The sequence below is a fragment of the Nipponia nippon genome, unplaced genomic scaffold, assembly GCF_047370975.1.
Source record: "Nipponia nippon isolate SJK-2023a ecotype South Korea unplaced genomic scaffold, ASM4737097v1 scaffold_2, whole genome shotgun sequence".
Lineage (NCBI taxonomy): Eukaryota > Metazoa > Chordata > Aves > Pelecaniformes > Threskiornithidae > Nipponia > Nipponia nippon.
In genome coordinates, this window is record NW_028262336.1 from 48,618,781 (window position 1) to 48,633,021 (window position 14,241).

Genomic DNA, 14,241 nt, shown 5'->3' on the forward strand with positions numbered 1-14,241 from the left:
GGATTCACGCTGGCATGGCCGGGCAGTTCAGGCACAGCAGCGATGTGATCGGTGTCTGCCAGGTTCCTTGGGGAGCTGGGATATGGGGAGTACAGCCTGCACTTGTCAAATAGCTGTAGTGGCTGTGATGGAAAGGGTGAGGAAGCAGGCATCTCCCCTTCCCAATTTATATGGGCACAAATCCCGCAGATCGGTCTGGTGCCGGGCACTGTCAAAGCCCAGGACATCTCTGTGTGCACCTGTCTTCCCAGGTATGCTCAGCTGCCCTCAGTAACGCGCTGCCTTTTTGTACAAGTGCTCCATATGCTGCGCTGGGGACAGGCTGTAAAGGTACTGGCTTTCTGACTTCCCCCTTCCCTTCCAGAGGACATCTCTCTCAGCACTGGAGCGATCAGAACAGCAGATCAGGAGAGCATCCAGCCTGGAAGAGCTGCTTCGCATCACTCACTCTGAGGACTGGAAGCTGTGGAAATGCAGGCTAAAACTCAAAAGCCTGGCCAATTTAGACTCCCGCTCTGCATCACATCGCTCCACCAGATTTGCTGCTGCTTTCTATGATATCGATACACTGAAAGGTAGGTGCAGGTTTGCAGGTGAATGATCTCAGCTTCAGGACCACTGATTCTTAACCAGTAAAGGGTTAACTACCAGGGGTTTCCTAGAAAACACCCATACTGGAAACAACAGGGCATTCATAGAAAATTAATTTGAATGAAAAAATTTCAGGCAATAGCCTGAGTCTGCCTCCCTGTTTTGTGGCCAAATCAGGCTTATTGTTCTCTGTATACTCTCCAAAGGGAGGATGTATTATGTATGGATTTGTCAGTCCACAGAAAGGAGGGGAAGTCAATGTGCAAAGAACAGGTTGGAATGACTGGCCGAGCGGCTGGCCAGCAGCACTGGGCTAAAGCTCAGAATGTGCTTGCAGGCAGAAACAGACGAGTTTTCCTGCAGGCATAGAAATCTCTTTTTTATTAGGTGTGCTCTGATATAAGGCACTGTATCAGCTGCAGTACCTGGGTGGGAATTGCAGAGGAAGGAAGTAGTTCCCTAATCCCAATCTATTTGAGGAAGTCTCTCTAGAGAGAAGAAGGAGATCTTGAAAGAACCAACCAACAGCTGAATGTGGGGAATCACAATCTATTCCCTCACCTGGAGCAAAAGTGAATACTATTCCGTGTAGGTGAGAGACGCGGGAGGCATTATACATTCATTGATGTAAAATAAAGGATCAGTTACTATACTTTGGTCTAGCAAATGTATATCCTACAGCAGAACTACACTGTAGCCTAACAGAGCTATTCTTTTTTGTTCATCTATACCCTGAAGTGCTATGATCATATCACTTTCCTTTTGGGAAATCAGATATTGCTGATCCTGTTCCAATACCACTTTTACAATAACCACAGCCACATTTGCACACCATTACTCAGTTAAATTATGGCTGAGCAAAGGCCTTAATTTGCGTCTCTGTGCCACAGCACAGAAATGCAGACGACTGCCAGTCTGGAAAGAGTTTTCATATGACAGGCATGGTTTACACTTCTCATAGAAATTTTGTACCGAAACAAATAATCCAATACACACTGGAAGAAGAATTAAGAGGGCTTTAATTAATGATACACATTTTGTTTGCTCACCTTTACAAGTCTAGGAGTCCATAGAGCTGTTATTAGAAGTAGTACCCAGTGTCAAATGCTGTAATTCTCTGTTCTCTATTGCTCATTTATTGAGCACCAGCATTTCTGAAAAATTAAAGTATTCCTTTTGTCCATACAGCAAGACAACGGGAGGATGTTGTCAAGTGTTATTGAGGCAGTGCGTATTGCAATGGGCTTTTTTTCAGTGGCAGAATAATGTAAGTGTTCAGGTAATAAAGTCAGATGACTGTAGTCATACAGATATAGTTTTCTTATAATTGCTTGGAACAGCTGTTAAGTCGTTTCTTACTTTTCCTTTAAAAGTCTAACTCTAGACACAGAGATGTCAGCTTTCTCATTCAAAGTCAAGCCACTGAAATTTAAGTTAAAAAAAGGCTATTGGGTCATCTTCTCCATTCTTCCATCCAAAGTGGAAACATCCAGGACAGAAACTACTTTTGTTCTAATATCTTAACATGTTCAAGGTAGTAAAGCTTCTTTTAAAAAAACCAAGCCTATAAACATGTATTTCTTTCCCACACCCTTTCCAGTCATTAAGCATTGATCTTTTTGCCAAGGGCATCTGTTTTGTTTTAATAAAGTGTTTTGATGAGAGGGCTGGGTCAAGGCTCCTCATTGTTTCACTGCTAGACCATCTTCCACAGCACCCCAAACTCCAGCAGGGAGAATTCAGAACTTTATTCCTCCTTTCTAGAGCTTTAACTATGAATCTGCTGAAAGCCCGTGTTACCCCATCTACCCCCAGCCTCCCCTGAGCAGCTCAGCTCACCTAGGATGGCAGCGCTTTCAAGCTGGAGTCTGTATCAGAGCCAAATTTCTCAGCAGATGCCCTGCGTTTGCTCATGGAAAAGATCAGGGTGACCACGGTGCTTCTGAACAAAATGTGACACCCATTTCTTTGACCGCCCCTTCCTACAACAGCCCTTCTGCTAAAGAAGTGGTTAATAACGTGAGGATGTGTGCAGTTGGAAAGGTCACCATCGCTTACACTCATTGAAGTGACATCTGAAGTGATTACATGCACATACCTTAATGAGTTTGGCAAACACTTTATTTTCTATTTTAAGGATAGGATTGGATTGCTGTTTTGATAGACTAACATTGCCCTAGAAAATTCTATTGATTTTTGTGATTCTTCTCTTAATTTATGCTGTAAAATCAGAATCTGTACTCCAAGCTCTTATTTCTTCTACTTTTTGCATGACTGGAAAGTGGAGTGAATCAACCCTGGGGAAGGATTTTGCAGGAATAAACAAACTGATTTAAATATAGACAGGCAGTTAAAAAAAATAATAAAAGGAAAGTCAGGTAGGAAAGGGAGAACTAAATTCTCATCTGAAAACAAAGTATAGCATCTAGATTAAAAGTCTTCCAGAATTTTTTTTTCTTTTCCCAGAACTTCCCTGTAAACGTATGTACTGCTTGCACAATCTTAGGGAGGTGGACTGCAGTGGAAGAGAGGGCAATTTTCTTAACAGTACAAAAGCTGCTTTTGATCTTTCTGAAGCTTGCTGGAGGGGGGCAGAGAGGAAAAATGTTTTTCATAATTTTAAGAAGGACTTAAAGCATAAGCATTGATGATTCTCGAGTGATTCCATAACTTGAATCAGGTAAGCAAAAGCCAAAAAAAGCAGGGCCACCTCTTAACAAGACTCGAGATAATATTATGTAAATGTCACTGCTTTCTCCCTCTGGTTCAGTCAGTTAATGCATTATTCCTTCTCGCAGTCAGAATTTGACAGATCAGTCTAAAATAAATTACTAGTCGACAACAATTCACTATTTGAAAGATGTCACAGTGTTTTGAATAGATAAATCATGCTTGAATTCATATTCCTATTATTCAAACTCGAAACCCCTGAGGGTACTGAGGTGTGAGAGTGTTTGTCTTGGATTTCATTAGACATTTTGGAAACGGTGCTCGCTGGCTGACATCCAGTAGAAGTATTAATACCCTCTGACCAGAATCTGTTAATCATTAATATGCTTTTGCAGTCAGGCGCAGGCTCTACTGAGTCCGCAGTGGGGTACACACGAAGAGAGGATAAAATGACAACAAGGAGGTCTACCCTGGAGAAAAGGAGAACAGGGTGTGGGCCAGCTTTGTCAGACAGAGGCTGTGGAGCTGACTCTTGGCTACGGGAAACTGATGCAGCTCTACTTAACCCACTGGAATTAACAGAGGTTTTGGTCATCCGCATTGAAAGCTAAAGGCGTATAAATGCAATGACCTCTCTGCCAGTGCAGCTGGCAGTTACAGGGATAATTTTGCACTCAGACTCTCTCTGGTCCTTAGATCGATCCAAGTAAGTGCAAATCGATCCAAGTAAGTGCAAATGGCCTGCCAGCACTTCGTTTTTATTTATATAATGCTTCTGCCTCACTAATCAGAGGTTTAACTTTGCCGTGATTGCTCATAAAAATGGTGTTTTCTCCAGTCATAGATGAGGAATGGCAAAAGACTCAATGCGTGCCAAGGGAAACCTGCGTGGAAGTTGCCAAGGAGCTGGGTACAACAACCAACAAATTCTTCAAGCCTCCCTGTGTGAACGTGTTCAGATGCGGAGGCTGCTGCAACGAGGAGAGCCTGAGCTGCATGAATACAAGTACAACTTATGTGTCAAAAACGGTAAATGAGGCTATTCATCTGCTTTCTTTTTACCCTGGCTCTCCAAGAAGGGAAGGGAAAGAGGATGTTTGGTTTCTGAGATCCTGTTATGAAGATCTGCCTGCACTATCATAACAAACAGAGGAATTAAATTTTTATCCATGCGGAGTGAATGCAGGCATGTGCAATGATATTTTGCATTCACGTTGCATTATTTAAAATGGCTATATATGCATAGAGATGGAAAATCAGGCCCTGAGAAAGTGACTGCAGGCTCACGTGATGTTAAGGAGTTTAATCTTTCATTAATGTATTGTTACTTGGACCTGGGATCTCTTGAGAGTAGTGGCTCATGGGAATCCTCTGCACCAATGTTTAAGAGAGACTCCGGGAAATTTTGTTGCATGAGGCCAGGAGTCCAAAAGCTGCATTTTCAAAATTGCCAGCAGTGCCAAAAGGGCTGGCTAATAATTTTGGTTATGCAGTTTTGCAAGCTTTAAAAGGGGACATTTTCAACAGGAGAGGACAGATGCTTTCAATTTGAATGCCTCAGGATCTGAATGTCCCAAATCATAAATCACTTTGGAAAAGAAAGGCTTAAACCAGCAGCCAATTACTGCTTAGGTGCAAAAGGCGACAAATACTTGAGTTTTAAGGCAATGCCAGTGTCAAAAAGTGAGCATAAAGAGAGTATCCAGAGAGCTGCTTTCTGTAGACTCCCTCTAGTGTCTACGTACAGATACCTTGCTCCAGTGGGTGACTCTGAGCAGAGCTCCAAGTTTAGTACTTTCAATCAGCTCTACAGATGAAACTGTGATCTGTGTTCATACCTACAGAAGGAGCACAGGACACTGGTCCTCCTTGATTAATCTTCACTTTGTGCATCCCTACTTATAGTTGATAAAGCCTTTTGACTTGGAGTAAGATACTGAATTCTAGTTATGAAAAAGGCTTTTCCTTAAATCAGAACAAATATCGAGGGCAGTTGTTTTAAAAAGAAAATTGAAGTCCTCATGGGGAGCAGGTCCGACTTACTTCTGTATTTGTTTCAGGTTTGTTGGAATGTAATTCCACTGTGTCTGGTTGTACTGGAATATAGCTGGAGTAAAATAAATCAGGGCCCGTCCTTCTTGCGTCAATGTTCATTAATTGCTTTCATTCCACACCAGAAGGAGAAAGCTGTTATGAGCTGTTGACCACACACAAAAGACATCCGATCAGCTCAGGGAGCTAGGTCAGGCTAAAAAGTATTTATTTATTTATCTGTTTGGAGCAGCAGTTCATAAGTTTTTTTAAAAAGCTGCAGTTTTGCAGAGTGTAACATTCCTTTAGCATCCTTCAAAATAAAGATTCTCTCAAAAACCCCCAGATAAATTCCACTCCTGGATACACCACCATCAGTCCAGATTTACTCCCCTAAAATGAACGGAAGTACTCCCATATTAGTGACAGATTTTTTTTTCCTTGATATAAAATATCCACTGAAGGATACTCATGACACCTAAAGTCATACACTGTGACACCTAAATTTAAATGTCTAAGCAGTCAGGCTTAGGAATACTTCTCAGCCCCTGCATGTGGATGCAGCATTAAGCCAAGACATGCTGGCACATGAAGACATACCCTATGCTTTGGTTTCCACGGGAAGGAAGCTGGCTGGGGGGGCAGAGGGGGTGTGAGTTGCTTCAACAGCTCCTGCACGTAGCTGCCCAGGGAACCAGGGCTTCCACAAGGCTACTCAGAGATCACCGTAAACAATTTGGATGCAGTGAAGGAAGGCTGCTTGGTTCCTTCAGCTCCTGCTATAGTCAAGAGAGAGATGTTTCCAGGATGATGCCCTGCAGGAACCCAACTGAAGCGGAATGAACTCTCCTCTATTTATTCCTCTTTCTTCTCTCTCTGAGGAGGCTGTGGGGGTTAAGTTAGGCCCCTAAAGATGCATGCTGTGACTATACCCTAGGACAGTTAAATAGGTGTCTCCATAAGTGGTTGACATTAATCCGGTGATGTAATTGAGAACAAAGTTTCCAACACCTGTATCTTTCCCATTTGCCCTAGCATCCGTAACAGGCTTCTGAGTGTGTTTGCAAATAATTTTGAATGATCTCAGGTGTTTAACAGCTGGTATACAGCACTGGAACCAGCATTTTGGCAAGTTCCTACCTTGGTGGGCATTGCTTAGTCTTCAAAACCCTCAATGCCCAGTGCTCATTTATACCTATGGTACCTGTCTCTAGAAAAGAGCAACGTCGGGGAAAATGGTGGCAAAGGATAAGAGGTTTTGAAAACTTCAAATATTAACTGTATAACAGAAACTGAAAAATAAATGTTATTTCACCCCCCTAGCTCTTTGAAATCTCGGTTCCCTTGACAAGTGTTCCTGAGCCCGTGCCAATCAAAATTGCCAATCACACAGGCTGTAAGTGTCTATCAAATACCCAGCGTCATCAGTACACTATCATACGAAGATCTGTCCAGTATCCAGAAGAAGATGGGTAAGTTCCCTCATTTAAAAACTTCTACACATGTTGTGCAGTCCGAAGTATGAAAATTATTTTGTTTGGGTTTGGTCATTACAATGGTCCCTTCACTTTCTGTTATCCCAACAGTTTTTCCAAATAACTTGGTTATCACTCAGGGTTAGAAAGTTTCAACTAAACCTGGTGAATGGACACTGGAATGGTGTGAATGGGTGAATGGACCACAAAATTATAAGTGAATGGACACCAGAATCCAACAAACAGCTGGTTAGGCTAGCTCAGCAGGATCTGGAGTCATTAAGACACTTAGGGGTTTGAGCGGGGACTCAAAGTGCACATATTAGCCCTGTGCTCCAGCGGAGCCATTTGGGTATTTGTGCATAGACTTTTTCAACCTGACATGAGCAACTCTGCTTGCACATTATTTAGCCAGGGCACGTAGAGTGCTATGCTCAAGCTAAAGCCCTCTGCCATACCTCATGGCATGTCAGGTCAGAAGCAGTGTGAACTGTGGCTTTGCGATTTCTGGTCCAGTCTTGGTTTGCATCGGTCAGGCTCATTGTCTGGAGAAAAGCGATCTCACATCTAACTCCAAAATATGGTATAAAATACCTGCAGTCCTGATGAGAACAGGCTACCCTAATTTAACAAATACTTTAGAAGCACAGCCAGCTTGAGTGACTGTTGAAGTTATACCTCAGGTGTCTCTGTCTAGCCTTGCATGTAGGCTTGCCCCCGTAACTGCCCTTTAGTTAGACATCTGGGCTGGGGGAGAGGTGGCATTTCAGCTGGCCACTCTGAATTCCCTTCCTTCAAAAATACAGAACAACCACAGCCTTCTTCCAGTTTGTGAGTTCCCCTCCCAGAGCCAAGTGCCTAAAAGTCAAACTGACCCCTCTGACCGTGAAAACAGTCCACTGTACATCCTTAAGCATGGGCAAATTTAAACTGGATCTGCACTTTCTGGCAGGATGGCAAAATTGAATACAGTTACATGGCATGAATACTGTAAGACAAAGACTACCCTGGGTGGGCTAGAGCAGTTTTATGGAAAAGTAGAAGTGAGAAACTGTAGCTGTTTCCTAAGGATATAATCCGAAATATGTGCTGTACCTGCTCCTCCTAGTTGCTGGGAGCCAGACAGCTCAGCCCTATCAACAAGACCATCCAGTCCCAAGGTCTTCTGTTTGCAGCAGTAATGCACACAGATGCTGTACCTTCACGCAGTACAAGTGGCAGACCCAGCATACCAGCAGGCTCATTTTGCCAAATGACTACACTGATGCTCCTAATTTTTTTTTTTTAATTCCTATCTTAATTTTTTTTTTCTTCTAGATGTCCCTTTACCAACAAACTTTGCCATAATGGATGGATCTGGGATAGTGACAAATGTGAATGTGTTGTAGATGTACAGCACCCCAACAGACGGGAAGGTAAAGATGAAATTACAAACGGTCACTTTTGCTTACTATCTCCAGGCTGACTGTGTTTCATTTTGGTTTTGTCCCATTTTTGTATTGAGGGAGTTATAGTTTTGATTCCACATCCCCAGAGAGACTTGGCTTATGGTGTAGAAACGCACCTGAAAATAAACACTCACATGTGCTTATCCCCATCTCATGTTTTTTGCTTGGACATTTTACTCCTCCTATATTAGCCACCTCAATAGGAAATAGGAAAGTATTAAAAAGATCTAGTGAAGTAGGCACCCTGGATACATTTTTATTTTACATGGGCCTCTAAATTGTATGATGGGCATTAGCGAAAACTTTTTAACTGCAGAAAAAAATTGCATCCTGGAATATATTGCATGGGGAAGGTGCTAAATCTTTACCGTGGGAAATTCTTAAGAACAGACTTAATCAGAAATAAGACAGGAAAATCAGTCCTGTCTATTAGCTGTAGTCAGTGCAAAAGATTACATGACCTTTCAAAGTATTTGACTACTTTTTATGGTAATATTAAGGTATTTAGGAAGCTTTCAAACTGATATGCCATACATACTCAGGAGTATGCACACATACCCCTTTAGGTCTGTGGAAGGAAATGGAAGAGGGTAAAATTTGTAGAAGTGTACGCTACTTCCCTTCTGCCTCAGGTTTTCCTGGAAAACTTTAACCTATCAAAGAAATTTTCAGGAAATATTCTGGGGGGTAACTGTGTAAGTCTAAAGATACTTGCTAGCAGTAAACATTAAAAGAAGTTAAAATTTCTCCAAGCCCTGTATAAGGTTTTTAAAAAAATTGTTTTTCTCAGGAAATCGTACTGGTCAAAATAAAATTATGATAGCGCTAGAGCAGACGGACACAGAAGGAAGCCTTGCCTTTGTGGTTTAACCTACATGCAGCAAGCAAAAGAATAAACCATCCAAGATGACAATAAAAGCAAGCTGGCAAGCAATTCCTAGGCTAGCAAGCTAAAATAAAACTAAATAACCTCATAAACTGGTCTGTTGATTACAGCCTTCTAATGTTAATAAGGAAGAAATCAGTTGCATAGTGGTATATGTAGGATCTATTCTCACTCTGGATCAGATCATCTGACCATCAGGTTAGGCAGTTAAGCTCAAGTTATACTTTTCACTCAAGAAAGGATTAGTACTCTATATTAAGTCCAAAGGACTGTGAATAGCCAGAGTCCTCTTAACTCTTAGCCTTTTGTAAGGTCAGCTTGGAGCATTAAAATTTGTGGCTTGCTGAATTATAGCTTTTGTTGACATAGACTCAATATTTCCTCAGATAAAATATCATTCTCTGAAGTACATTGTGTTTGGCAGTGGCTGGGAGAAAATAACTTAAAATCTGTCTTTGAGGTTGAAACAAAGTGAGACCAAACCACTCTGCACCACTTCACACATGCCAAGCTTTATCATCCCAAGGAAGGGGGTTGTCTTCCAAGAATTTGGGGCAGACTGCTTCCTCCCTTCCAATAGGACTTGGGTTTTATTCTGTCTGGATATTGGTTTTCCAGCATTAAGTAAATAATAATGAAGGTTTCTTTCAAGTAATGTGCAAGCCTTTTCTGGCCACTGAGATCAGAGCTCAGGCTGCAGAGGTCGCAGACACAGGTTACATTCCACATTCCATAGGTTAAATCCAAGAGCTAATTGTAAAACTACAGGAAATTACCTTCCCAATGACACATCATATGGCATGACCTTTAAGCAGAGATGTGCTGCTAGCATTTTAATAAAGGTTTCACAAAATGTGTTCCCTTTTTGCTGGGATTAGCCTCATATTGTACTCCAGATGTGTATTTAGAAGGAAGACAGATGAGGTATCAGACAGTGCGTTCACTTGGCTGGGGTTTTGTGGCTGAAACAAAGTATTTTCTTCTATCTTTAACTAACAAGTTTGCATATGCTCCTTATTGAATCGCTAGACCAGCTCGCACCTTACTAGATGTAGCATTACTTTTGCAAAATTTCTGCAGTCTATGGATAGCGAAGTACATTGAGTAGTGAGTGTGACAGTTTGCATGGATGTGCATTTTGTCATGGGTATAGACTAAATCCTTTTCCAGGTTTTCTTTTTAAAACCTGCTGTCCAGTAAAGATTTGTGCATTCCAAAACCTAACACTAGGCTCATTTAATATACAGCCCCAAAATAAAGTATTTCTATGTGGGGCTCAACCCACAAGAAATAGCAGTATTAGAGTGTGAAATAATCAGTCCAATCCTCTCAAGTCCTTTTCTGCACTGTAACAGAAATTCTGAAGACTAGAATCTATCAGAGAGTACATGTGTGAGTCATAGTGATTGCAAAGAAAGAGTCTCTTCGAAAGCAGGATTTAGACATGTAAAGCTTACCGCTAAAAGATGTATGTGCTATTGCAGGACTCCCTCCTCTTGCTGAGCTGGCTATGTGTGGACAACATATGGAATTTGATGAAGAAAATTGTGAATGCATCTGTAGACAGAAGTGTCCCACAGATTTCTTTCAAAGTAAAGAGAACTGCAGCTGCTATTTGTGTAGGGAGAGCCAAGAGAGCTGTGCTCTAAAACACAAGATATTTCATGCTGAAACCTGCAGGTAAGTGTGCCTTGTCATTCAGTGTCTATGCTGCAGGATCTGAATTAGCTTGTGTAGATGCTGGAGGTGCAAGTGCTGAATTAGCTAGGAGGTCCACCCAGGATAAAATACCTTGCTGCAGTTAGAGAGATAATAATAATAAAGGTGGTATTTACAATACTTGCTTCATAGTAGGAGTCTAAGGTTTATTTAATTAACATGTTTTAAAGAAATCTGGACAAGGATGCTATTCAACTACCAATATTTATTACTTTTTTCCCCCTAATCTTAAAGGAATGATGGTTAAAACTGTGCTACAACTGAAATTACTGTGTGGCACAGGGGATTTGCAGTGAGATACTGAGTCCTGCATTTGTAAGCAGGTAGAACCCATCCTGTGTTCTCTGTCACAGCTGAATGCAAACTCATGGACGTCTATAGACAAAAGCTCCCTAAGTTGGCACCCACACCATACAGCTCATTCCTTATTCAGTTTGTCCTCAGAGCAAGTGATTTTCTAGAGCTCATGCAATTTTGTACACATACAAAGCCACTCAATCAGTGCTGATTCCACTCAGAAGCTGGAAAATTGTTCTGGGGCTGTTATACTCCATGCATTTCCCTAATCCTTTAGTGTAACTAGTTTTGAGGTTTCTCTGGCAAAACTTCGATAGAAAATACCCTTTTAAAACACTCCTTTTTCATGCATTAGTTTATTTTCAAAATTTCCTTCTCAGAGAGCCTTGGCCACGTGTATAGACGCAGGAGCATGCAGGAGCTCTGTCTGAAAGCTTATGTAAGGACAGTCAGCATCCAGTTTCCTTGGGTACCTTAGCAGAGCTGCAGTTGACTGAATGATCACCCACAGGGTCCACTCTCATAGACTTCATAGGTTCATTCATGGAGAAGAAGTTGTGGAAGAAGTAACCTTCTTCCAAGAAGGGCAAGCCTAAAATAGTTGACAAGTATAAAAATAGAATCAGCAGAGCTGAAAGTGAGCATTAGAGACTTGGCCATTTCTGTGTTTCAGACAGGTGGGAGGGGATCACTGCAATCAATTGTTTACATGAGTTTGGCTTCTAGAAATTACTATAACCTGGACACAGGACTTTTATGCCCAGTATTCCTGGAGCACTAAAGCTGAAGCGTCAGGTGAGCTAAGGTACTCTGCAGAATTTGAGGGCAGCACTATCCCGTGCTGACACCCTGGGCTTCACTGCTCAGGAGAAATGAAAGCATTACGTAGGCCATGGCTGCGGACAAATGGACAACAGCAAGACATGTTGCTGTAGACAAGAACTGTCAGGCAGCAGTCTTGTCTCCAGTTGTTGTAGGGTGTTAATGCATTCCCAAACGTTGTCTAGAGAGCATTTCAGTGTTGAATGATGAAAAAGTTGAGGACTGCGACAGTGAGGAATTATCATATTACAATGCTTCTCTCTTTTTCCTCTTTTCTCCTTTATCAAACAGCTGTGAGGACAAATGTCCATCCCAACCCAGAACATGCCCAACTGCAAAACCAGTGTGTTCCAGGCACTGTCGTTGTCCAAAGGAGAAGAGAGGTTCTCATGGGTCCCAAAGCAAAGAAACTCCTTGACTGAGCTTCCCCTATTCTCTGAAAATCCACTGCTTTGCAAAGTAGCTGTCACTGACTTTCAAACAGTAGTAAAGAAGAACATCTTCCATATTAGCAGCAGAAGAATGAATCCAGTCTGCATTTATTTATTAATCACCAACTGCAGGTGAATCCTCTGGGACACTGGTAATTTTTCTCTAAGAGGTAACAACAACCTATGAATTGCTGGCTGCATGGAAGAAAGAGTGGAAAGTGCCAGTTCAATGTTACATTATGGAAAATGAAGCTGATATACTGGTAACAGAGTCACAGTCACCAGCCAGTCTTTCAGAAATTGAGACTACGTAATCTTAGCCTCTGAATCTTTAGCTAATGCAGCTCCTGGGTGAAACTTTCTTCAGAAATTCAGTGTACAGAATTTGGCTTCTAATAGGTTCAGCACTGAGTTATTTGATCTACTGTCCAGCTCTGATTATCATTTTGAGTTTATTGTACAACTACTGTCAGATGTGCCATATTTAAGTGTATATAAGAAAATAAATACATCAGTTATTCGAGTGGTTTTGATTTTTCTCTGTTATTTTAAAACTCTGCCCAACAAAAAGAAAATAAGCAAAAACCCAAAGCCATCTCAAGTACAGCCTTCTTATGTTTGTCCCACTGAGACTGGCTTCTGCCCAAACCCAGGTCGAAACAAGGTCACTTGATCCAATAGTTTCAGTAAAGAAGAATCATTTTTCCCACGTCTGCCTTACAACCATGTGTGATTTATTTATTTGTTCCTGGTGTAGTGTGTTAATCTCCCTAAGGGGATAACAGCCACACTAGTACTAACTCTTTAGTGATTTTTGGACTGCATGTTCACTAAAAGATGGTTTTCCTTTTAGCTTACCAAGCTATGAAAATATCTCCTTTGCACTGAAATTCCTTTCACCCGTGTGAGGCCTGAGTTAACAGTGTTTTAATCAAATCAAGTACAAGGACAGCATTATTTCCTGAGCCACTGAAGTTTGGACTGAGCCAGTTCAGAGAAAATATTGTGAGCAATAATCCTGAACTGGAAGTGATAGTCTTGACGACTGAATCATTTTTTCCCCTGTGCTGAATTCTCCAATTCTACACTGCACTGTGAATGAAGGGAAGAGAACAAATGAAACAACTGCTACAGAGATGGAAAGGTTGACACAACCCGGGGAATAGAAAATGGCTTTTTGATGTGCATCTGAGATTTTTTCATGTTTATATAGGGAAAAAATAGATTGCTTTAAAATAAAATTAGAGCCAAATCCTGCAAGACTGATTGAATCATTGGACAAAGCACCAAACAATTTAATGTGTCTTTTGTCTGAGTAAAGCATTTAGGATTCGACCCTGGATGACTGCTCTGAGCGCTTCCTAAGCTCTCTGTGATCTCGGTCTGTGCAAACATGCCGGCAGGCTGTTTTTGTTACCCGTACTGGGAACTGGCCTGAGATTCTCCGACCAAGCAACACCGACTGACCTGTGAGGGAACTGGGTGGAGTGCCTGCGGCAGGGTTACCTACTGGTCTGCACTGGGCTCGCCTGCTGAGGGTTTTGTTCCAGAGCGCAGGCCACGTGCAACTAGCGTGCACCCTGCACCAACAAGAAGGGGAACGTGACACAAGTGCAAAACCAGGTGAACCAGCTTGGCAGCAGACGCACACCCTTACATTGCCCTCGCTCCTCTGAGAGGCTCTAAATTCAGACACACGTAGGTGATGGGTGAAGTCCCTGAGCTATACAAGGGGCCATAAAAGGAATGAACTGGCCCATCACTTCTCACCTAGCTCAGTCGGGGGCACCCCGACCTCCTGGTTGGATTGCTGATAGGCTACACCATTAGCACATTCCTCAGAAAGCCAGGGAGATGCAGAGGCAAACCAG

The 14,241-nt window shown here is 42.0% G+C and overlaps 1 protein-coding gene across 4 annotated transcripts in view; it reads left to right on the forward strand.

Annotated features, from left to right (window-relative positions):
• The window catches only part of VEGFD (vascular endothelial growth factor D), a 33,358-nt gene extending 20,465 nt beyond the window's left edge, over positions 1-12,893 (forward strand). For all 4 annotated transcript variants that reach the window (XM_087757295.1, XM_087757297.1, XM_009476264.2 and 1 more), the window contains 6 exons: positions 365-575; positions 4,100-4,290; positions 6,616-6,764; positions 8,085-8,182; positions 10,586-10,781; positions 12,231-12,893. In XM_087757295.1, the coding sequence (XP_087613421.1) occupies positions 365-575; positions 4,100-4,290; positions 6,616-6,764; positions 8,085-8,182; positions 10,586-10,781; positions 12,231-12,357 (972 nt within the window). In that variant the 3' untranslated portion in view covers positions 12,358-12,893. The remainder of the gene's footprint in view (positions 1-364; positions 576-4,099; positions 4,291-6,615; positions 6,765-8,084; positions 8,183-10,585; positions 10,782-12,230) is intronic.
• The last annotated feature ends 1,348 nt before the right edge of the window (positions 12,894-14,241 follow it).